A 27,034-nucleotide genomic window follows, 5' to 3' on the forward strand; every position below is an offset into this window, starting at 1 on the left:
AACATGAAATGAAACAACTAAAAATTTGCATTAAATATCTCTTCGTACACACGAATTATTTTAAATAAACTATCAAAATGAAGGTCACACAAATATGATATGGAATTAAAAAGAGTGCATGCATTATAAATAGGTGATTTAGTTATTATATATTGTATTTGGAAGGTCACAATAATAACATTATGCCGAGTTTCTATTCTTGAAACAAATATATTCAATTTCAATAGAGCAGGGCAGTCGATTCTATTATTAAATTATAAATAAATGAAATTGAACGATGACTGTAACTGGAAAGCTTGAAATAGTACCTTATTGTCTCTGCCTCTCTCAGGATATACACCATTTTTTTTACTTCAAGAACCGCTGCACCGACTCTATTTGACAAATATTACAGGATTCAAAAAGTACAAAATTCATGTTGTCGTATTATTAGTGGTCTAAGAAAATATGGTCATAATATATCTCATGTTATTGGGGAGATCAAGTGGCTCAACATGGAAAATCGTAGGCGTCACCATCTTTGCATTTTTTTCCATAAGATTATCACTATTCCTTCTCATCATTCTTTAAAAACTAATTTTTTACAGCGTGGTAATGTTCATTCCAGAGATATTAGATTTAAAAAAAAGTTCACGATGCCCCATCATAGAACTGCTTTTTTCAGAAGATGTTTTACATACAACGCTATTACATTTTATAACTCCCTTCCTAACGATTTCAAATTATTTAACAACAAATTTAAATATAAAGTTAAACAATATTTATTGAGCAGGCAGCATTCTACGTAAATTGTTAACATGATTCTTGATTTGATACTTAATTTTGTTGTGCTATTTATTTCTTTATTATTTTATAAACAATAATACTCATACATATTTAGTTACCTATTATGTTAAGATGTTTGTGTGTTTGTATTGCAATGTCATTCTACTTTGAATTTCAATCATTTCTCTTTATGATATTGCTTACCTTATGGTTGAGTGGAGTAGCCTTGGCTAGACTTCGCCATAAGTTGGGTTGAATTATTTTCTTATATTTGTGTTTGTATCATAGTAATTATCTGTCAAATAAAGCCGATTTATTATTATTATTCATATCAACATGGGTCCGATTTCGCTTCGTTCCTTAGCTACACGGTGTCAAAGTTTTAAAATAAAATAAGTTTTTTCCAAAAATCAAGATTTTCACTTGATGGAATTAAATGAAATTTGGACAACTAGCTATTTATAACCGAATACACATTCCTAGGGATTATTATGTTGAACATGAATTACAAGACCGGACTTACCCTTGAGAACAACGGAGACGTGGAAGACAGAAACGTTGAAGGTAGAGAGTACAGCAATTTTAGGCGGTTTTATAGTGGAGTATGGGGCACTTGCGGTTTATTTTTATGGTTGGTTCTTTGTTGTTTTATTTGTACTAAAAAAAAATTCGAACCATTTGATGGGGGGGATCGCCCCCCTTGGATCCGCGCCTGTCTATTTTAAGGACGCTCCATAAGCACCAAATTTACCCATTTCATTTTACTCGAGTTCAAGAATTATTACCTCGAAACTACGCACCCCAATTGCAATTTTGTCAGTAGTTTCAACAAAAAATATGCGAAATCTAGATTACTTACTGACGAAGCTTTCAGCAGAAAGGGTATTACAAATTTTCTCAACTTTCATTCTTTTTTTTTTATTAGGCCAGTCAATTCGCAGCACCAATTCTCAACATGTGGGCAGGGATCGTTGGCAATTAAATCATTGGCCCTAAAGAACTTCAAAATCCCCTGAATCATGCATCTTACCTCAACTTCCTTCAAAATGACCTTCCAGAATTGGTTCCTCTAAACATGAGAAATAATCGTTTATGGTTGCAACATGATGGAACACCGGAGCATTTTGCGGTTCCAGTTCGACAACATCTGAAAGAAATTTTTGGAAACCGCTGTATTGGAAGAGGTGATCCAACCTCGTTCCCCAGATAAAACACCCGTAGATTTCTACCTCTGGGGACATGTGTCACTTCAAGGGCAGAATAATCATGAAGATTTTACGATATCTTGGGGATGTACGGCAATTCATTCGGAACTTTCAAGATGTACTGGGATATACTAAGAGTGTGCAGGAATTTAAAAGGATATGTAAGATTTATTTTAGATTGTGGAATGTACTTGATTGAACACATACGCAATGCGTTAATTTCTTATCATAGTCTCTTTAAAAAGAGACTCTAAACAATGAAATATGAAACTAAGATGTAAATCTAGTCAACTTCTTATCTAGCCAGAACGTTGCTTAACTCTAAATCAAGTCTTGCATTGGGAATAGGGTCGCTGTGGGTGCATGTAGTCATAAGTTGAAAATTGATTTTTTATTTGTATCTCCGGAATCTATTAACCAATCTCAAGAAAATTTGGTACAGATTTGATAGTAGACTTTGTATTCCCTAAAATATGAGCCCTAAAGATTCAACCAGTGGTGTACAACTGGACAGGGGTCACCCCTTTTTATAAAAAAAAACCTACGCCATTGTATTTTTTACAAGTTATTGTAACGGATTTATATTCTAATGCACGAAATACGTAAAAAAGGTAACTTGATTTTTTTCCCTAAGATTCGCCGTTTTCAAGTTATTCATACCAATACAATCCCCTTGTGGTAGACACTTCAAACCATAATATTACAAGCATATTTATGTTTATGCTTAAAAGTAAGTGTAATTTGTAAGCTTCCATATCCATTCAGATTTCCATATCACCTGTGAGATAGTGTTTCTGGTGTGTTTTAGTTTCCCCTGGAGGTCTAATCTTTACAAATAAGAACAATTTATCAAAATAATAATAATAATACATTTACCAAGCAACAACACCTAAACAAGAAACAAAATTAACGTTACGTATTTACAGCAATTGTTCAAAATTCGAACCACCCACATCCATACATTTCTGACATCTTCTGTTAATGGAACTAATTGAAGCTAATAGCATGTGGTGACTTTATTTTAATTCATTACACCTCTCTTCTATTCGCTACAGTAGTTGTAGTCTAGTATCTATTGGAGTAGAGTAAACTTTACTTTTCAGATAGGTAACCCCAAACATAGAAATCCAGGGGGTTTAGATCTGGTGATCTGGCTGTCCAAGACACTGGACCCTCTCCACCATTATGGTTGACTGGCATTTTCTTCTGTCTATCCATCACCCCATATAATTTTCATTAAGCCATTCTTGTATTATTCTCCTCAAGGAGCACCATCTATTTGTATCCAGCTATTTTGTCGTATATTTAATGGAACATCCTCTAATAATTCAAATACTCGTAGATGGTTTTCTAGAAAGTTTAGAAATGACTGGGAATTTAAATGGGGTGGCAAGAAGAAAGATCCACATACTACTTTATTGCGATTTATCCCGAGCCATACTTTTACAGAAAATTCGTGTTGAAAAAATCTTGTCCGAATTCCATAAGGATTTTCTTGTGACTAAATATGCAAATTGTGAAAATTCACTACCCCTCGCCTTGTGAACGCAGCCTCATCAGTCCAAAGTATTTCTAGTAAGAATTCTAATAACCACTGATAAAAATTCAGGCGTCTCTCTGCAACTCCCGGAAGTAAACTTTGCACAGGTTGTAAATGGTACGAATTTCTGCCATCCTTATGTAGAATTTTTCAAATTTTCGATTTACTCACCCCAAGTTGCCGAGACGTTCTTCGTGTACTTAGCCGAGGATCGTCGTCAAATGCTCTTAAAATTTCATTTCTGTGCCTTTCATTGCTCCGTCGTGATTTTCCAAATATCGTTTTAATCCAAAAAGATTAAAGCCACGAGTGTAAAGAATTTCGTTGATATGCTTACAAATTGCACTTAGTTTTAGGTATAAACATAAATATTCTTATAATATTATGGTCTGCTACAAGGGGATTGTGTTGGTATGAATAACTTGAGAACAGTGAACTTTACGGAAAAAAATTAAGTTATTATTTTTTTTACGTAATTTTTTAATACGTGCAATAGAATATAAATCCGTTACAATAGCTTGTAAAAACTACAGTGGCGTAGGGTTTTTTTTATAAAAAAAGGGGGTGACCCTGTCCAGTTGTACAACACTGGTTGAACCTTTAGAGCTCATATTTTAGGGAATACAAGGCCTACTATCATACATTATCCGTACTAAATTTGATTGAGATCGGTTAATAGATTCCGAAGATATAAGGAAAATAAATTTTTTTAAACTTCAACACCCTGTATCTCTAAAACGAGGCCGTTTCAAACCTATGTTTATAAGGCAAACACCTACTATTTTAAAGAGATCTATCTGCCCTAGAAGTTTCCTGCATAAAATTCGGACCACCCTGTATAGATTTTCTTCAATACATCTAATCACCGTTACTCATTGCATTGGAAACTTATTTTTTTTATCTGCCGTTATCTGCCGTACATGTCCATTTTCACGAAACTACTTTTCAATTTCGCTAATTGTACCCCGGAATATAGACGGCAAATCAGGAAATTTTTCTTAAAATAGGCGACCAACTTCGGCCTGTGATCGCATTCTAACCCCGTAATCAATTTAAAAATTTAGGGATTGCGACTGCCACTGGAATTTAAGCATGAAATTTTTGCGTTGAAGAATGTCAGTCCAGAATCCAAAATCGACGTGTCTCGTGATTTTTATAAATATGCACAATAATTGAGATACTGAAATTATTCCATTTGGTTGTTCCACAGGAATAAATGTAGAAATTTGATTAAAGTTACAGAGAAAAAATACTCAAGTCTCAATTTCGAGTTTAAATATATTAGTTTTTCCTCAGTTTGGTTATTCCCTACCAGTACGAAAAATGCTCACAGTTAAACGATGAGTGCTGCAGTACCAATAATTGCAATTAATTTTCAGTGTTTGTACGATTTAAAAAATAATCTAATCTCAAGAGCATCTGGCACTATATAAGTGTATCAAATATGTTGCTTTCTTCTAGTCACACTAAAGATATAAATTAACAGTGATGTACAAAGTACTGTTGGTGTTACCGCTGATTTTATCGGTTTCGAGGTGAGTCCACTTTATAAGTTACTTCGGTGCACTGATATTATAAAACAAAATAATTATGTTGAATATTCTGGAATATTCTAGATAACGTTATTTGTAACACAAACAAGAAAGAAGTAATATCCGTTGAATAGTGTTAATTTACAATTACACATAAGCTTGATATTTTTATGATAGCAACAATTCTGATTCTATAAAGATTAAGATTCAGATGTTAGTTAAAGATATAAAAGAATCTATAATATAATAATTGTCATAATGCCGATAGCAGACAAGCGATATAATAAACTAAATTTGGGTTAAACAATTTTAGATTTGTTGGAAAAGTTAGATAAAGAATTGAACATTTTATTTGTGGTATATTCTATTCAACATCATTTGATATGCCAAATAGTGATTTTTCTTGTTTATTAGTTTTTTATTTACTGAATATTTCTGCCACATTGAAAAGAAAAAAAATTAAATAAATTGCACTGTTTAAGCCAAAAATGAAGTCAAACAATAGAAATCCTTTGGTTTGGACTCCCAGAAATAGATACCGCTGTGTGTGCTGTTTTATAGCAATGAAGCAGTCTGAATTCAAAAAATACCGCAAAAAAGAGACGTGTGATAGAATTAAAACGAATCGGTACAAATATTTGGTATAGACCATTTTTAATTGTAAACAGTAGTAGTTTGGCTTATTTACTTTTATCAATCAAATAGTGCATACGGTAGCCAACATCCTCCCATTCCTCTCGTATCCTTTACCCTTGGCTACCATAATAGTGTGACATCATCATCATTTGGTAAGTTTATACATAGTTTCCTTTTTTCTCTCTCTCTCTTGTCTCCATTATTGGTTACAGTCCATTCCGTACTTTATAATAGCTTAATACTAAACAGCACCAAAATTTAGTTTAAATAACCAGAAATACCTGACAAAGTTTATCAAAAACTCTACTGCAAAATTAGATACAAAATTCAAAAGAATTTAGTACATACTGTAGTCGTGGTCGTTCCTCCGCTACGGGGAGTACCTACTGCTCGCGACTCTCCCTCATCCTGAGATTCTCTAGGGCAGCGGTCGGCAACTGTCGGACCGCGGTCCAGATCCGGACCACAGAAGGTAAAAAACTGGGCCGCCAAAAATGTTTTGAAAGTATAATTACTCATATGTAAAAAATATTTTTTTTTCTGAGATAACAATACATTTGAGTGCCACCCTTATCATTTTTAATGGTTAATAGGTTAGTTAAAAAAAACTGGCTCAAGACCGCAAATGTAATTTCTTCCGTTGATTTTTGAATACATTTGAATACAAATACTATCTAAATTGTATTTCCTATTATTTTGTGAGTGCCAATTAAAATAAAAAATTAGTAAGGATTATACTCATGATATCCAGATGCTTTCAACAACCCTTAAATTGTTAAGCAAGGATCTTCATCGTGGTAAGTTTAATATGAGCATTTTGAAAAATACAGGGTGGCTAAAAAATTGCGTTACTAGTAAAACGTCAAAATAAGGGATACAGAAACACTCTCTCTAATATGTGGAGTTGGAGCCACTTCACAGATAAATTATTATTTTTTTAATTTTACCACAGCTGTTAACAAAATTCATTTTTAAGGACAAATAGAATCTCCATTAGATACTTTTAGGCCTTAATTCAGACCATTGATAATAATTAAAAATAGTTACTAGGTTTTGTCATATTGTGGCATATTCGACTTTGTTGAAATAAAATTCATATATGTTTGTATTAAATTTGCAATTTCAATAAATAAAGCGCTATATAAATTTCATATAAAAAAAATCGATTAAACTACAGACAGTAGAAATATTAGCATGTACTGTTGTAGAATAAAAATCAAGAGGGGAATTTGTTAATTTATAATCTAGAATAAGTATTACAACAATCACTATATATTGTGACAAACCATAACCTGCCAAATTCTGTAAATATATTGTAATTTGTTATATTAATACATCTTTTATTTAAAGAATTAGTATAAAATTTCAACAGTTTCAAAATTAAAATTCAAAATAAAATAAAAATAAAAATAAAATAGAACAGATATAGGAACCCACACCCATCATTGAAAGAGTCTCATCAAATAAATATAAATGCGCTCATAATAATAATAATAATACAAATTCATAATAGTAGCAACTGTTCTCTATCCGATTACCAATATTTTTAGATACTCTTATTTCTCTTGCTTAGTTCCGGGTCTTCTTTAACACGTTCCAAGATATATTGTTCAACTTCAGGAACCCTTACATAACACTACCTTCCATAATCCGCGGTTTCAGGAGCAAAGGGACTGGTTTCCCGAAGCCGTCTCTCCACAGCAGCAAACGTTGGGCGACTTGGTATGCTCTGACACACTCTCGACCATTTCCTTCAGAATAGCCAAAAACTAATAACATGTCGGTATATTCTGCATTGGTGTATTGTACGGCTATGATGAATGAAAATATAAATCAAATTATTAAGTAAATAAACTTTTGAATCTTAGTAATAATTTAGGTGTTTAAATGCGACATTTTTAACTTGAAATTATGACAACCAACAATCAAAATTATTTGTGTAAATACAAGTACCACAACTTGTAAAAAAAAACGTATCCCTAATAAAGGTAATACAGAAAAACCATATGGAATACGCCGAAATGAATAAGCGTGTTTGTTAAAAAGTCCCATTTTTATTTAAAGAATATCAGAAAAAAATTTTTAAATATTTTTTTCCGAATTTAATTTTTGTGTCAAAATTGCTGCCAATGATTAAAATTACAAATTTCGAATAAACCATGAGAGTAATCGAGTCTTATCTAGAGTACCTTTATTGTAGTAAATATTTTACTACTATTCCATTGACGTAGAATTATGGAAGGTGTAATTACTAAAAAACCCATGTTATACGCCAATTGATTGATATTACTCATAATTTTAATTTGATTATTGTGCTATAGAGCGGTGTCAACAACTTACCAAATTTTAGCATATTCGCGTAAGGCGTTTTAAATTTATAAAAAAAAAACGATTTCAAAATTATTGCAACTTCAGGGCCGTATAGGTACCGCCCAAACGAAGCAACTTTGAACCAATGTAAGCTTAGCTAAATCGACTTATTTTTAGCCATACTATATCTAAAGCTAAAGTTAAAGACCTTTTAGGGACACCCTGCATATAAGCAGAGAACATATTACGCTCCGTTTTAATCGTTTTCCTGACTTCAGCTTTTGATTTTTTTTTGAGATATGAATACAGATTTTAATGAAAACTGTTCAGATTATTTCAATCCATTCAAACCTGAAGCAGAAATAAATTTCATATATAAAAATTTGGACAAGGTCGTGTTTCCGTTAAACTCTTGTCTTGTCTCAACATTGCAAATATCTGAGCTATTAGAAAATTAGTGCAATTAAAAATAAAAACTTGTAGATAATGAGATTGTGGAAATCAGTAAGTATATGTTTTTCTTTGACAACATCAGCAATTTTTATAAGTAGTTTTATTATATTTAGTAAAAAATAAAAAATACATAAAGGACTACTAGATCTAAGTTATATACAGGGTGATTCAGTCATAATGTCGTTAATTTTAACCACGTATTCGGAAGGCTTAATAAAGGCAGAAAATCGGAAAAAAAATTTTTACTCGACTTTTAAAAATGAAGGAAATCGACCCATAACTCCCGCTACGAGGGCGGCCCTGGCGGATGCCCGGATGCTCGGAAAATTTTGTAACGTAATGTCGCGAATAGTTGTCGGCTAAAGCGAACAGCGTTGCCAAGTTCACATCATAATGTGTGGTTCTCATTTACTGTTAAACGTATTCAAGTAAATAAAGGAGCATGTTGCATTTTATTATAAATAATTTTAACAATTGTATTAACTTAGTGCAGAATGTTTTAACAAGCCTGACTTCTCGAAGTCAACTTTCGTTAAAAGAAAATAAATAAAGTAAAGGTAGTTACCAGTTTGTAGGCACACCGTATTTTATCAAATAAAAAAGTCGGCACACTACTAAATACCCGAATATACAAAATGCACTACACACGGTTACAAAACCATTAACAATTTAAAGCGTTTATTCAAATCTACCACCGTCCATATCTTCCGCATTTTTCCAACTGCATCTATCATACCATACCGCGCAGCGAACGTGCAGGACATCGACAAAATGACTTAAATGTAATAGAGGCTGTTTTAAATTTAGTCGAGGAGCAGCCTACTATTTCTACAAGAACAATTTCAAGGCGACTGGAGATATCACAAACCAAAGTTTGCGGATATTGCGCGAGAATTCATTCAACCCGTATCATTTTCAAAAAGTTCAAGCTTTAGAACCAGCTGATTTCCCCAATCGTCTTGAATTTTGCAGTTGCAGCTAACTTTATTTTTATTTTTAAATCAAAGTGCGCTGGACGGATGAACGCTGTTTTACTCGTGCTGACATTTTAAACAAATAAAAAACATATTACTTTCTCAAAAACAATAAGTACCTATCTAGGTTACACCAAAGTTTATATTTACACTAAAGTTTACATTTATTATGTAAACTTTGGTTATACGCAACTGCATATTGAATAATAAATTGAAATATTAAAACTGTGTATTATTTAACATAATAAATTATAAAACGTTAAAACGTTAATAATATTAAAAATTATAAATTGTAATAACCGTTCATTGGAAAACAATCATCCCGATTCATTACATTTTCCTTTGATAAAAGGCCGACAACTTTTTGCTCTATGGAATGCGATCCTACTACAGTTCGTATTAATCTAGGAGCCAGATAGGGTTCCGTTTACTAGCTATAAAAATAAAAACTTTTTACAGCCATTTAAACATTTAATTTGTTGATAACAATTAAATTCACCACTTTCAGGCTTTGCGACCAAGTTTTTTGGATTCAGATAAAATACTACGAATAAGTTGTTTGCAGCCGTGGCACTCTGTTGGCCATGGCACCCTATCTGGCTCCTAGACTATGCACACGTACACGTGCAAATTAAAAGTGGGTCAAATAAAAAGGTTATTGACCCTAGATACAGGTTAGCCTAGGTCGGAAACACGTACCGAGTTGTTTATTTGTCTCCGTCCGATTGTCTTTTTATTTTCTATTACTTACAGTCAATATTTAAATACTACATAAATTTCACCCTCTCTTTATAATTTATCTAGTGAGTGTTGGTTTTTTATGTCATTAATTCTGTAATGAAATTTAAATTACTTGAACTCTTGGAGTTTTGTAACTTCAATATTAAATTTTATTTAAAGCGAAACTGAGCTAATTTCTTTGCAACCATAATAGTCACATTTGGTCAGATGAAAACCCACACACTACTCGTCGGTTTAGCTTTCAGAGGAGGTTCGGTGTCAATATATGGGCAGGAGTAAATGGCGATCGTTTAATTGGGCCGCATTTTCTACCTGAACATCTGAATGGGCCGCGTTACTTTCAATTTTTAATAGAATTCTTTGAAAACCTCCCCCTTCAGATGTTACTGGATATGTGGTATATGCACGACGGAGATCCGGCCCATTTTGCTCGCGATGTCCGTGGATTTTTAGACGATCAATGTTCCAATCGGTGGATAGGGAGATGAGGGCCCATAATCCTATGGACTTTTGTATATGGGTTATATGAAATCTGTCGTGTATCACACCGAGATAGAGAATGTAGAGCAGTTGCGGAATAGTATCGAAGATGCCGCTGAAGAAATACGTTACAACCCTGGTTTATTCCATCGCATCCGCCGCTCATATATCCAACGTGTACACTTGTGCATAGACGGTAACGGTAATGTATTTGAACATTTGCTGTAAGCCCGAAGGCTTACAGCAAATTAAAAAATTAACATTATGATGTTAATAAAAACTGATTTTTGGCAAGGCATGCTCAGACCTCCTCGAGGTTCTTGCTGGGCAACAATAACAATTTAATGTGTTGATTGCATAATTATAAAAAATAATTCATAGCATTTTAAATTATCATTGGCCGACGTGAGCAAACCGTTTATTTATTGTCTTTATATGTGCGAAAATATATAAATATGGCAACGTTGCATCTAGGGCGCGTTGTTCATATCGTAGCCGTGCGCAAATTCTGAATAAGCGACTGACGTCAGCCGGTCAGTGACAGCTTAAAAAGGGGGTTAAATAATGAATTAAAAATATTTTTCTTCTGCTTAAATATGCATTTAATTTTTTTTAATCACGCCATCGTATTATACTCATTTTTCTCTATCTGCTCTTAAAATTAATGACATTATGACTGAATCACCCTGTATAAATAAAAGTTAAAATATAAATGGTAATTAATTCATAAGACCTGTAAAAAAATTACTTTTCTTTTCTAGTTTTGGAATTGTTATAGATACATCTCTTTTCTCTAATTACTTCACTCTCTCTGCCAAGTAGATAATCTCTAGTTCAACTATTGGGTTTTAATCTTGATTTTTATATTATCAATAAAAAAATCCTTTGTTTCTTTAATTACATGTCATTATTGTGTAAAAAATAAAATAATATTCTCCAAATGTGTATTATTTTTCATCACATCATTCTAAAATAAACTACGAATCCTTAAAGATTATCGACGTACCTACTTAAGCAATACAAAATTCTTCAGATAAAAAAATTAAATAATAAACCCCTTGACGCAAAAAAATACAAAATACTTCAGATAAAAAAAATAAACTAAAAACCTCTGACGCAAAATGAAAAATATACTACTGACTACTAATAAATACATAATAAATCTGTGGAATAAGTTCTTGGTTCGCAGTTGGTCTTAAATATCTTTGTAATTTTCTAGGATAATATATTATAAGTACTATTTAAATCTTACACACCTTAAAATTCCAAATTCAAAAAAAAAGAGGAACATTAGTAAATAGAAATATAGGGAATAGTAGTAGTGTTATTTTCATCTCCACTATACGCAACCCAAGGGATTAGTAGATATGTCCTTACCATATATCCTGTATATATGTATAACTGAAAATAATTTTATTTTATTTTATTTAGTTTCGTAGCCGCAGAGAACAACCTTACATTCCCGATGGTTTCTTGTTCGGCGTCGCTACGGCAGCCTACCAAATTGAAGGAGCCTGGAATGAAGATGGAAAAGGTGAAAACATCTGGGATCGTTTCGTCCATAGCAATCCCTCAGTCATTAAAAACAATGATACCGGAGATATAGCCTGTAACTCATATCACAAGTATAAGGAAGACATAGCTCTTGCAAAAGAGCTTGGTGTGAACCATTATAGATTTTCCATTTCTTGGTCTAGGTAAGGTTAAATCTTCTAGGTCTGCGTAACATAAAGCCAAGAAAAGCGTATATGTATAACAACAAAAATTTACTAAATATTTGAATAGGTAAACAAAAAAAGTATATTTTTTCTCGATTTTGCATAATTCAGCCAAACAGGGAAAAACAAAACGAGTTCCTTATTGTACATTGAAAGGCAGTATCAATTCAATTTTTGGGAAAAGTCCTAAAACATTGCCTATTTGATGGTTTGTCTGTAGTAGTGCAAGTTAGCAATTTAGAACTATAAAGTGTAGATGAGATTAGTTAATCACACAGAACAAGAAAAAAAAATTATATACTTCTTAACAGAATATGATACCCCCTTTATTTTGATCTGCTGAAGAAGATGGAGCAATCAGAAATAGCTCAAAACCAACTGTTTTTTGTTAAAATTGTTAAGATTTTGAAATTAAAGTATTTACACAGACGCAGACCTATTAACAGGATCAAATATTTCTAATCCTGCACTTTTTTCTCTAAAGTACCTCTTTATGGAGTTACAGTTATTTGAACTAATTTTAAACATTAAAATGAATATAACTCCATTTAGTTTTTATCAGAAAACTTCGGGAACTTGAAACATTTTCCTTCTTTATTTAAAGCTCTTAAAAACTGTTTCATTAAACCAAATTTAATATGTAATGGCGGAAGAAGAACCTTTGATGGATCTATCGCATTGACAATATTTTTTGTTCTTTTTGGTCATGTTTTCTTCTTATAATGGTTTTTCCTATTTCTACTATCCCATTCGCATAAAAAGCGAGAATATTTTGTGTACTCTGCTTGTTGTCCAACTAGTTATCTTTTAATTCTCTACAAACTCGCCATTTGTGAATATCATATTTTATCCTATCTAAAACCAATTTTCGTACATCTCTTTTAGCGTTACTAAATGTATTATAGGTATAGAAGAGAAATTATTTGTATTATGCAGAAAAACTCCCTTTAGATTACTTTTAGAGCAATCTATGAACATTTTCCATTATTCTCCCTTATAAATATTTCATTCGTCAGTCCTTGAATATTTGTACAATATACGTATACTAATGAATATTCTTCATCCCAAGAAAAATACTTTCAAAACTCGTATTCCCGCTTTCGATATACAGTACTTTTTGTTCCTTTAATCAGACCTCCCCTAAGTAAATTCAGAATACGGATGAGGTCATTAAGTTCTTGTATCCATTGTTCCGAAATCTTCTTCTTTTTGGCATTTGGAATATAATCCTCATCATTTTTTTTCTCTAAAATACATTCTTGAGGAGTATGGTTAATTATAAATAAAAAATTGTTATGCATGTAGTGAAACTTATTTTTTAACTAAACCAAATATGGATGGAACAGTGCAAATGATCAACAGTACAAATAAATCATTAAAACGTTCAAATAAAGTTTTAAACAATATTCGTTGCCATATTAAATAATTTCCTAGTGAAGAAACAATCACTATAGTTTAAACTATTCAGAAAAAGTTTATTCGTGCGAAAAGAAATGTACCTATGCAATGTTTACAGAAAAAAATCCACATATCTGTCTTATATGAATCATATAGAAGTATATTTAACAATAAATTTAATACTTATGGGTTTTTGTCACACGTATGCTTTTAATTAATAATTGTAGTTTATGAATATTAATTTTGAAATATAGAAAATTGGCAAATGTCAAATTTTTATCTTTGCAATTATCCTGGTTCTTCCCATATACCCTTCATTTATTTGTGTTTTTTTTTGTTTTTGTATTTAGAGTTAAATATTTTTGTCCAAATATGTTATTACGGTATTATAACTAGAGCAAGATTTTTGCATGCTAAATTAGTAATAATTAAATGAATTATTAAATTAGTAATAATTTAACTGTCTTATCAAGCTTGATTTTCAAGGTAAATTCAACTGTGCAATCAGAAGTTTGATACTTTCACAATTTTCCAGTAACTCTTAGTATTTTCAATGATATCCGTGTCTGTGTCACTAGGGTTGGTTTTTCACCTCCTAATAAATTCATTTGTTAATTAAATATGTGTGAAAAAACGTATAAAAAAGTGACAATCAATTCAACACACCATTTCAATAATTCAACTAACCAATTAAATTTATAATTGAAACACAGGGTCCTAAATGAATTAAAATAAAAACTGTCGAGTATGAATCATTGTCGTTATCATTATCATTATTATTATTATTAAAACTATGGATGTAGATATAATAGACGGAGAGATTGGTGTCAAAATCTCCCGTGATCGGATTAATGGCCAATGTTTTAATGTGTAGGTCGTATGTTGTATAACAGGGTTTCAGAGTTTGCTGACACCCCTTGTTGGGCAGGGGTTGGGGGTGCGGGAGTAAATATGAAAATCGCCCCGTGATCAGATTAATGTCAGCAACTCATAATATATATTCTAGACCTTCGGGGGAGTACTAAAATGAAAGTTGCTGACAGCCTAGTCGGGGCAGGGGCGTTTAAAACGAGGTCAAATGTACCACTTTCCGAGCGCGCAAATTGTATGCGTAGTCCAGACGGTATCTGTTTCGGGTTGGGTAAAACGTATTTGATCGGAAATTTTTGCTTTAACGGCTTCCAAATAACATCAGAAATGATAATTTTTCTATGCAAATAAAAAAACGTGGATTTAATTGTTATTGCAAAAAAGTATAAAAAAATTGCAAAATAATTCATATTTTTCTTGGATTTCTCGTCGACAACTTAGCAACTATTCATTTTAGACAAAAATGGAAGAGGAAAAAAGTTTTGTAATTAAATTTTGATCAAGATAGAGTTAGTTGCAATTCGAAAAAATAAATATTGTTATTGCAAAAATCGGAATAATCAATTAAAAAATTGCAAAAAATGCTAGTTTATTTGTTAATTTTTTTCAGACACTTGAATAATACCTAGAATCTTCATACTTTTCCCAATTAAACTTCTTCTGCATAGAATCATCACACCAAATTTCATCCAATTCGGTTCGATAGTTTTTACATAATAATTGTTTAAAAAATTTTTTTTTAATTAAAAGATTTTCAAAATCAAATTCCTAAAAATCCAAAGCTTTTGAATACTTGAAAATTTCACCACAAAAAGAAGAGCTCTCAAGCTTTAAAATAATTTTTGAAAAATTCAAGGAGGACGATTAGGTGAGCCGTGGTGATTGTTTAAACATTTTCGCAATTTTCACGCTTATAAAAAATTGCAATACTTAATTAATGTTTTTTTCAAATTTTTTTTAATTTTAAAATATGGTTTGAAAGTACTCGGAAAGACGAGTATTAAAAAAAAACCTGATGATCCGCCCATTATTTTCGGGCGTCTTATTTAAAATGCCACTCAAAGATATTCAAGACCGCGTGAAATCAATGAAATATCAGTGGTGGGGGAGGAAACACCCAGCTACCCCGATCTGAATTCTCGAGTTCAAAAATGCTCAGAGTACTGCACCCATTGCCAAGGGCAAATGTGTAAAAATGCTTACAAAACAGTGGAAGTAGACGAGTTAGAAATCGATTTTGAAGAAGATATGTCGGAAGAAAGTGCAAGTGAAGTCGACAATCAAATTTCAGAGTCGTTAGAAAATGATATTTTGCAGTTGCGGGACGAGGAAATCGACGACGAAATAGATTGTGATAATACTGATGAGGCATGTGAATTAGAATTAGATTAGATTAAATGTAAATAAAAATTGAAATAAATAGTTTAAAATTTGAAAAATTATGAAAAGTGTGTACTGTTTATTGAAGTATCCAAAAGATTCTTATACTTTTTTATATATAAATAAAAAATAAATTTTAGATAAATATTTTAAAAGTAAACGAAAAAATTAAAATTATAATTATTCACAATTTATTTTTTTTGAAAGATTTTTAGAAATTTATCGTACAACTAAAAATTAATACCAATTTTCAGTTGTTTATTTAAATAATTATTGTTTAAACAATTTTATAATATTTAAACAAACTTACTAGTATTACCTGGTGCAACATGCAAAAATTTTGGTCGTGAATATTAACATAGTAAATAAATAAACATAATAAATTAATCATTTTTTAAAGTAACTGTTTATCGGCATGTCAAAAGTCCAATAATTAATAATAAAAGGTAGTTGAAAATATGATAATTGAATTTTTTAAGTTGCGAGACATCGATTTAAAAAAAAATCATCGAAATTGGTCCATTAGAAGTTGAGATAAGTGAAATTTTTCCGAGCGTCGCAGTTTTGAACTCGAGAATTCAGATCGGAGTAGCTGTGTGTTTGCTCCCCCCACCACTGATACCTCATTGATTTCACGTGGTTTTGAATATCTTTGAGTGACATTTTAAATGGGACGCCCGTGATTGCAAATTTTGAAAACTTATATCTGGAATGTACTCAAAATGACAAACATATTAGTTAAAAAACAGCCCTTATACCCTTATAGTTTTGTTGTAAATAAGGGTTAACTTTAACAGGCTATAACTCCAAAAGTAATGGGCGGATCATCAGTTTTTTTTAAATATTCGTCTTTCCGAGTACTTTCAAACCATATTTTAAAATAAAAAAAAATTGAAAAAACATTAAATTATTGCAATTGCAAGAGTGAAAATTGCGAAAATGATTAAACAATCACCACGGCTCGCCTAATCGTCCGATTTGAATTTTTCAAAAACCATTTTAAAGCTTGAGGACTCTTCTTTTCGTGGTGAAATTTTGAAGTATTCAAAGGCTTTAGATTTTTAGATATTTGATTTTAAAAAATTTTTAATTTGAAAAAAAAATTAAACAATTAGGTATTATGTAAAAACTATCGAACCGAATTGGATGAAATTTGGTGTGATGATTCTATGCAGTAAGAAGTTTAATTGGGAAAAGTTTGAAAATCCTAGATGTTATTCAAGTGTCTGAAAAAAATTGACAAATAAACTTTGTAATTTTTAAATGATTTTTTCGATTTTTGCAATAACAATAATAATTATTTTTTCGAATTGCAACTAACTCTATCTTGATTAAAATTTAATTACAAAACTTTTTTCCTCTTCCATTTTTGTCTAAAATGAGTAGTTGCTAAGTTATCAACGAGAAATCCAAGAAAAAAATGAACTTTTTTGCTATTTATTTATACTTTTTTGCAATAACAATTAAACCCACGTTTTTTTTATTTGCATAGAAAAATTATCATTTCTGATGTTATTTGGAAGCCGTTAAAGCAAAAACCTCCCATTATATGCGTTTTACCCAACCCGAAACAGATACCGTCTGGACTACGCATACAGTTTGCGCGCTCGGTAAGTGGTACATTTGACCTCGTTTTAAACGCCCCTGCCCCAACTAGGCTGTCATCAACTTTCATTTTCGTACTCCCCCGAAGGTCTAGAATATATATTATGAGTTGCTGACATTAATCTGATCACGGGGCGATTTTCGTATTTACCCCCGCACCCCCAACCCCTGCCCAACAAGGGGTGTCAGCAAACTCTGAAACCCTGTTATACAACATACGACCAACACAGTAAAAACAAAATTGGCCATTAATCCGATCACGGGGGATTTTGACACCAATCTCTTAGACTATAAGGACACAAATATCTATTTTGAACTCAATATTGTAACGTGACTTTTGTGTTTCTTTATTTGAATACGCCCTACAGATACATCTTAAAAAAGTGTATTGAATAGGTACTTTTTAAAATTTATCGTATTAAACTTTAACTGGTATATTTGCAAATGATCCTAACACTTATTAGTAATTAGTAATTATGTATAATTTGTTATTTGACATTATCTGAAATAATTTTAGAATATTACCTACTGGTTTTGCTGATAAAATCAACATCAAGGGGATTATGTACTACCAAAATTTAGTAAACGAAATAGTGAAACAGGGCATGATACCTGTTGCCACCTTGTACCACTGGGATCTTCCTCAACCCTTGCAGGACATCGGGGGATGGACGAATCCAGAACTAGTTCACCACTTCCTCAGTTATTCTCGAATAGTAATACAGAACTTGAACCAAGTTGGATACTGGACAACTTTCAACGAACCCCGGCCAATCTGCCAATATGGATACGGTCTAGGAGTCCTTGCTCCTGGTATAGCCCTAGATGGTACAGGCGAATATTTGTGCGCGTATGTCTTGGTAAAAGCGCACGCTGCTGTGTATCATATGTATAAAACAGAATTTCCAGACTCCAAAGGTAATATTGCTAAACATTGTTATTTATTAAGTAAATATTATTAATATTGTATTTTTCTCTCCTCGGTTCTTCCTGCGTATCCGCGGCTTATTTTGATGTCGATTTTTTCTCTTTTTCTTAATTAATTTTTCTTTTCCAAAAGTTTGAACAGAGATACAACGTGCGATTAACGGTCATCGAAGAAAATCTGAACGTTAGGGAAGATTTCAAATAGAATTTTGCATTTGGAAACGTCTCTCGGGACGCTCAGTTCGCGGTGGGTCGTTAGATGAAAAAAAATTAATTTAAACATTTCAAAATTTGCATTTACTTCTGTTGTTAAATGTTGAAATACTCGATATACAGGCAGCATACCGAGAGACCGTCTCTCAGTTTGTGAACGCCCAATTATAAACTCTTCAAATTTTTATTTTTTGTGTCCTCTTCCACTCTATTTATTTAAATCTTATACATAAACATTTTATATTTGGAAACCAGAAGCCTGCTTGAAACTTTTTAAATAAAATTTGCCTGGGTTCGAACCGCTGCTTCGGACTCTCTTTAGTCATTTTACATTTTTCTATTTTATTTATTGAAGTTCGTTTAAAAATTTAATATTTACCGATCAAATGTCTTTATATACAAGGTACCTCATATAATGGACACGGATTACAATCGGATGAATTTTTAGTTATTTAACTTTTATTTATTAAAGTTTTGGTTGACAAATTTTATATTTACTGACCATATGCCTGTTTTAAACATAATATACAGATCGCTTCAAAAAATTGAAAAGGAAAAGATTCAACACAGACAAGCTTTTTCTACTTTAATTAATGAAGTTTTTAGAAGAATTTTATGTTTACTAAATTCCTTTTTGAAACTTAATATACAAGATATTTCGTAAAATAGTGGGGTATCATCGTGGGCGAGCCAGACTTTTTTATATTCTTACTTTTTTCAATTTCTCGAAGTTTTGAAGAAACTTATTAGATGCATTTTTGTTAATTTATATACAAAGTGATTTATAAAATTAATTCGTGCTATGATCTTAGACGAGTCAAACTTTCCCTTACTATTTTTACAGTTTCTCTATTTTGTTTAAGTCTATTCTGAAAAGGTTTATATTCACTAACTGGATAGATGTCTTTTTGAATATTTTTGTACTGGATGTTCCACAAAATTGATCCAGGTCAGAATATTTCTCCTTTGCTTTTTCCACATTATTTACTGAAGCCAATTAATAAAATATTATATTTACTTACCAGATGACTTTTTGAAACTTTATATAATTAATATTAGTTAAAATTTAATAAATAATAAGTTAATGTAATAATACGTAATATAAAAAAAATATCCTAGTTACTTTTTAAGGCCGTTACAATTTTATTTTCATTTAAAATAAACCTTCGACATAGCTGAATAAATAAAAAAGAACTGAAAAAAGTTTTCGAACGTGCTATTCTGTGTTTTTATAGTATCTAGAATTTCGAAACTAATTGTTTATTTTCTCAGTGTGACATATTTCTGGATGAAATAAACTGTTTGTCTTATTCTTTCACAGAAAAATGTATTTACTTTTTCTTCCTTTTCAGTATGTTATCAATATTATCAATTAAATTAGAAAATTAGATAGTAAAAAATGCCGGAAATAAATATTTACAGACAATATATTATTAATATGGATTTATTTTAAATAAAAATATAGTTGACTTAAACCAAAGTAAATAGATACGCTTATTTAAACAATTTAAAACCTCAAATTTACTTTGTATTTGACTGATTCTGACAAAACTGACAAAAACATTGATTACTAACCTTCTCGAAAATGGAGCATATTATTTATATTGAATAAGAGCACCTTTTGTGTCATTTAGGATTCTTTTTCAGAGTACAATTTTAATTACTAATTAAAATGAAGTATCAACATCATTTTTAATATGTGTGCACTAAAATTAACTAAAATTAATTACCTACTGTTTATAAAAAGAAATTTGTTTTTTTATTACTCGTATAATGGATATTAAATATGTATATTTTTTTATGTTGCAGCTAAAATGTCAATAACGATTGATGGTGAATGGTCCGAACCAGCTAGTGACAAAGAAACTGATAAAGAAGCTGCAGAAAGAAGGAATCAGTTTGAGGTAATGATAATATTAATGATAATAAATTTGTATGTGAGATATACCTCCTATACAGTACGTCATATCTTAATCTTAGAGCGACTGTAATGTGGTACAGGGTTGCAGGGTACTAGCATAATATAGGTTACTACTGTTTATTTATTTGATTGTTGCCACAAAGTTTCCGATATCTACTACTGGTAGTACTGCATACCGAAAGAAATGAGCTTATTAGACTGTTTCTTTAACAGAAAATGTTTAACGCATATTAAAACTTTTATATCAAATATTCAAAGTTTTATTTAAAGAAAACTCACCTCTATACTCATTAATCAACAAATTTAACTGGAATGCACTTAATAAACATTTTTTTTTATTATTTATAAAGTTATACAGAGTGTGTCATTTAACACTACCGCTGAAACAAAATATTCTTTTAAAATATTGTTATTCACACCACATATTAATTAATAAACCACTATCACGGTTTCGCAATCGGCCTCGCGAACGCGATCTAGATGTCCTCGTCGTCGGTCGCAGCGGTTCACTCTTTGTGAATAGCTTCGCCATTGCCTGCGACATCTCCACCAACTGTTTCTCGATGCAATCCAGCCTGTCGTCTTTTGGACGGATATGATTTTCGACGTAGTTTTCTTGTTTGAGGCTCATGTTTGCTTGCTGCATTATGCGAAATAAAAACCACCGTAATTGCACAAAAAATCGCGTACTTTCACTAAACGACGATTGAAAGATCGCGTCGGTTGAAAAATCAAGTCGATTGAAATAACACGACGGCTGAAATATCAAAACATGAGGGTTGCTTGCGATATGCAGCTAAATAAAACTCTTTCCCAACAGTAAAAACAAAAGTATTTTTATTGAAACAAAGTTAGTGAAAAAAAAGTATTGTCGGGGAGAGCGTTCTCTGGAGAGTCCTGGTGTATATATCTGGTCCTGGATCCAATCTGCCGTGGACCTTTCCTAGAACCCTGGGTACGTCCCGCGTCTGTTCTTTGTCCTTGCAACTATTAGGCGTCAGGCTGGCGCTCTTCACGTAATACTTAAAATGGGCACTGTGTTATGTCTATTTGTATAAACTATACTTTCTAATAGTTTGCAACCTTTTATTATTCGACCGATTGTTTCGGCCAATAAACAGCACTACAAATATCATTTGTGATGGTATCGTCCTTTAAAATACGTTTCTTTATACGCGTTTGTTGCTGTGACTTGATCTTGAATTCCAAGTATAAAACCCTCAGTTTCTATGAAGCGGATTGGATGACCAGTTTATTTTCTATTCTCTTCCATTGAGTTGAAGATGAAAGACTGTCAATATGTTTAGAGGTGTGCAAATCTATTCGTACTGTAGCCCTATGTAATGAGTGTTATTTATTATAGAAGTAGGATCTAAAGGATTTTATTTGTTTGATGCAAAGTTCTTGAAGGTCTATAATCCCTCTCCCTCCTTCTTTTATACTTAATGTTGTTCTTTTTTTACATGAATTGGGGTGTAGTTTTCTATTTTTCCTTTTCGTTTATTGTTATTGTTATTGTTATTTTATTATTATTATTACTAATAGTACTAATAATAAAATAATAGTAATAATAATAATAATAATAATAATAATGTCCCACTTATAACTATGTTTGTATATTTGGACACAAACAGAATTCTTTAACAGAAATGTTTTTTTTTAGAAAATAACAAATAATTCCCTCTTGTCAATTCCATTCGTGGATACAGTCTGTATGATACTATAAGCACTTTTTTTTCAGTTTGGATTATACGCTAATCCGATATTGAATGGAAACTGGCCTCAGGTGGTAATAGATCGTGTAAAGTATCGCAGTGAAAACGGGAATTACTCAAAATCACGCCTTCCCGAGTTCACCACAGAAGAAATCGCGTATATTAAAGGCACCTATGATTTCATCGGTATCAACACATACTATACTACCCTCGTTGCCGATGCCGTTGAGGTTGATTTTGCCACGACCAGTTATGCGAACGATGTCAGGGTTACCACATCTGCAGATCCTTCATGGCCTGTCGCACCAAATGGAAATACGGTAATATTTGTCAAAATGACAAGGGAGCTTTCTAACAATGAAACAATAGCTTACAATTTTTTTAATAAATTTCTCGTAATCTCCTCGGTTTATGTTCCTACCTCAAGAGATGCACTTTTTTCACCTTATAACAATTGAAACCATTTTTACGTAATATCCTTCTTGTACTATCCTTCTGTAAATTGTAGTTTACTTCAGTCTGTCACTGTTTTACTCATTTTCCCTGTTTACACAATTTAAAATTCTGTTAACAACAGCTGATTTTCTTGCCCTGTCCTTCTTAAGAAATCCATATCAGCGAAGGTTTTCTATATTCCGCAAGTGCTTGAATAAAATTAAAATTGCATTGATAGTACAATACAAACATAATACACTTCTCAATATGTAAGAAAATATAATTATTATTCAAAATTATAGTTTTCCAAATCACACTGAACTGTAACAATTTTCCAACCAACAGTTTTGTATAAACTATCACAATAAATAATTTATTAAATGACGACATTACTGGCATAACACATTTGTTTTCATAGCGTGCTACATTTAGCGTAAGCTACTTTGTCTGTGCAAGAACAATGTTGAAGGCTCAGTTTTCTCTAAAGTAAAAAAACAATATTATAATAATAATGTGAAAAGAATATCTATATTTTGCTTAGAAGTACATTATATTTATTAAATTTTTTGTAGTTGACGTATTTACAAAAATTTCTACGTTAACACAAAAATGTTTATATTTTTTATACCAAAAATGTAAAAAATATCGCATGAAAGGAAAAAACAAGCAATTTTTTGTAGCCACAGCCTGCTTCGATGACAATTTTTTTTGCCCGCGTAAAGGGCGCAGCACATTACATACGGTACATTAAAAATCTGTTTACACTAGGTGAAAGATATCAATTTTGCCATGAAATTTTATTAAAATAAGTTTTCTCTATGTCTTAAAATAAGAAAGTTAGACGATCCTATAAGCTTTCGGTACAAACAAAGTTGATCACGGATCTCAAATTTGTTTTTACAAGCATGAATGCTTCAAAAATACAACAAAAAACATAATACAAAGATTTTCGATGTGTGTCGTATTTAATATACGAGATCCATCCATAGGAGTGGTCGTCTTATAGTAGACAGCCTGTATACATATATTACTATACAGTGCGTCCCAGAAGTAACGCAAAAAATTAATATTTCATTTTGTGTTAAGTTTTCACAAAAACGCTAAAACACGTCAATTAGTAAATTAGAATTGTCGTTTTTCACGTTGCTTAAACCTTTTTTGCGCTATGTTTCATAAACCTATGACGTCATCGACATTTTTTTAAATAGCACCACCTAATTTTTTAAGCATAAATGGATAGTCCTTTTGAAGGGAAATACGTCGATATAGGGTTTGGCCTACTTTACTTTGACAGGAGCGGAAAAAAGCCAATGACTGGAATGGACATGGTTTAAAATAACAACAAAAGTAGGTATCATAAACTGATGCGAGAACAGTGCCACAGTATAAAATGGAAATTTGGGGATGTTTTGTGTTTTGGTTGATTGTAGGTACGTTTTTATGTACTGATATGTTGGCATTTGCGGCGATACGACGAATGGCAATGTGTGGATTTTCAGTGACAGCTAAACATAACATTTTGCCTATCATTTTCTGTCACTGTCGTTGGCCTTCTAGATCTAGACACATTTCTAACATGGCCAGTGTCTTCAAATTTGGGTACTAATCTGCATACTGTACACGGAGGTATTGGTTGTTCTGGATACTTGGCATTGAATAATTGACATATTTCATCATAACTACGGATCCTATATCTCCGTATTCAACCATAATTAGGATTTCAGTTCTTTGTTTCTCATGTAAACACAACACCATCGTAATGTAAAGTTATGGTATTTGTAACTGTGATAATGATATGAGGCACTATTGCATTCGCTAACTGTCGTCTTCAGAACAATGCCTACATAGCCACTGTGATCGGCTGTACCTACCCAATCTACATAAAAATGTGCCAACAATCAACCAAAACAGATTTTTTGCTATAGCACTGTTCGCGCATAAGTTTGTGATACCTATTTTTGTTAATAATTCAAACCATGTTCATTCCAATCGTTGGCTTTTTTTTCGCTCCTGTCAAACTAAAGTAGGCCAAACCCTATATCGACGCATTTCCCTTCAAAAGGGCTATCCATTTATGCTTAAAAAATTAGGTGATGGTATTTAAAAAAAATGTCGATGACGTCATAGGTTTATGAAACATAGCGCAAAAAAGGTTTAAGCAACGTGACAAAACGACAATTCTAATTTACTAATTGACGTGTTTTAGCGTTTTTGTGAAAACTCAACACAAAATAAAATTTGAATTTTTGCGTTACTTCTGGGACGCACTGTATATTAAAGGCTTGTTTGCTTTAAAAATAATAACAGTGTTTAATATTGCCTAGCTAATAATAAATCATTTTTCAAACTTAGATTGTACCTTGGGGAGCTAGAAAATATTTGAAGTGGGTAAAAGATACATACAATAACCCGGAAATTTTAATCACGGAAAATGGCGTCTCTGATGACGGCAGTACTTTGGAAGACGACGACAGAATCAACTTTTATCAGGTACGATTTATTTCGGATGCATAGAATAATAAAGAATCAAAAGTTCTTTAATTACTATTGTCAACAGGACTATCTTAAAGCAATACTTGATGCAATGTATGAAGACGAAGTAAAAGTATTTGGATACACTGCATGGAGTTTATTGGATAATTTCGAATGGATAAGTGGATACAGGTAGGTAACAACTTTTTTCTAAGGATATAAGACTTTAAAAATACAAAGAGAAATTTAACGATATATGAAAGAAATATGTCTGCTTTTTTGTACAAAATATATAATACTCCAATCTCTCATCTCATCCCAAAAAAAAACGAATACGAAATTTCACGAAAAGATATTAAAGAAAATGTTATTTATTTTTTCAACTTTGACACCCTGTTGCTCTGTTATTATCGATTTTTGTACTAAGGCAGGAATTTGTTAACAATCGGTCTAATTTTTGGAAAATCACAAATAAAATAGTTATGTATGTATGTAAAATGCAAACATGCAGTAGCTAGGCTATGTAACATATCAGTTTAGTTGAAACCCCCTGAAATTTTCAAATCTCGACGCCTATATTCTGAAGTATGTATATGCTATTTATTCATTTTATATTCTGCCTTGACATACAGGTATGTAGAAACAAAATATAGCAAATACAATCCCGAATGACATTTTACAGTGCCTACTTTTACAATATTTTTTCATATTTCACTGAATTACCTTCTTGAATATTTTTAGTGTACATTTTGGACTCTACCACGTAAACTTTACGGATCCGGATAGGAAAAGGACTGCAAAAAAATCAGCAAGCTATTACAAAGCCGTAGTTGCCAATCATATGCTACCAGATATTGCAACGACTACAAGTTAGAAACCAGAAAGCCAGAGACTACCACTCATGGTTCTGCTGATAGAATATTCATTCTATCAGAATATTTATCAGGATATTTAGTTCCTATACCTTATTAGTAGTAATATTTTGGTGCCGCTTCAAATATTTGTATAGTTTGATCAGCATTAAAAGCAAAACCATACCTATTGTTGTTTTAGTATTTTATATTATATTTGGTACTTTTACTGTTATATTACTAATTATTTGCCAGAAAGTTAAAGAAATACTTACTTGTATATTTTATATGTTTTATTTAGATAACTTGTTTTGACTAAAATTTTAAATACTTTATAATAATGTTTATAGTAATACATATGTTAGTAGAAATATTTTTAAATATTCATTTAACTGTTGTAATTTGTAGGCTTTCATATATAAAAAATACTAAAACCGAAATTTAATTCAAATATTTTTAATAAATAATAAATAAAATTTTTAATAACTATGTATGCTTCTCTTCATGAAGGTAGTAAGAATAATGTCAAAAATAGGTTATTTTTTAAACTTTGTTTATTTATTATATTTATAAGTGTCAATATTTGTTGTGTGACTATAACAAGATAGTCACTGGTAGTAGCCTTGCCTTATAGATTTCAAAATGGAAATGTATAAAATACACAACGTTATAAATATTAGAATGTGAAGAAAATCGGCATTGGCTTATACAATGCAAAAAGCAGTATTCCGCTAAGGTGAACGTTTGCTGTGGCATTTTAAATCTAAAAATCATCGGGCCTTACTATTTTGAAGGAAATTTAAATGCGGATGGTTTTTGAGATTCCTACAAAATTAATTTATTGACGAAATCGATAACTTGTCTCTAAATGTTCGTATTTATTTACATGTACA

The 27,034-nt window shown here is 31.6% G+C and overlaps 1 protein-coding gene across 1 annotated transcript; it reads left to right on the forward strand.

The window, feature by feature from the left end:
• Nucleotides 1-1,265: 1,265 nt before the first annotated feature.
• Nucleotides 1,266-26,329, forward strand: LOC108906595 (myrosinase 1-like). The gene is made up of 9 exons (XM_018709900.1): nt 1,266-1,367; nt 7,341-7,400; nt 12,068-12,333; nt 18,125-18,525; nt 20,557-20,651; nt 22,410-22,703; nt 25,171-25,308; nt 25,376-25,482; nt 26,032-26,329. The coding sequence occupies exons 1-9, from the start codon at nt 1,266-1,268 to the stop codon at nt 26,162-26,164; spliced, it is 1,596 nt and encodes a 531-aa protein (XP_018565416.1). The 3' UTR covers nt 26,165-26,329.
• The last annotated feature ends 705 nt before the right edge of the window (nt 26,330-27,034 follow it).

Source organism: Anoplophora glabripennis, unplaced genomic scaffold (assembly GCF_000390285.2).
Source record: "Anoplophora glabripennis isolate ALB-LARVAE unplaced genomic scaffold, Agla_2.0 scaffold278, whole genome shotgun sequence".
In the NCBI taxonomy this organism is placed as follows: domain Eukaryota; kingdom Metazoa; phylum Arthropoda; class Insecta; order Coleoptera; family Cerambycidae; genus Anoplophora; species Anoplophora glabripennis.

Coding starts and splice junctions, on each gene's coding strand:
- LOC108906595 (XM_018709900.1), top strand. CDS start 1,266: ATGAATTACAAGACCGGACTTACCCTTGAGAACAACGGAGACGTGGAA. Junction 18,526..20,556: donor AGAATTTCCAGACTCCAAAG/GTAATATTGCTA, acceptor TTTATGTTGCAG/CTAAAATGTCAATAACGATT. Junction 22,704..25,170: donor TCGCACCAAATGGAAATACG/GTAATATTTGTC, acceptor TTTCAAACTTAG/ATTGTACCTTGGGGAGCTAG.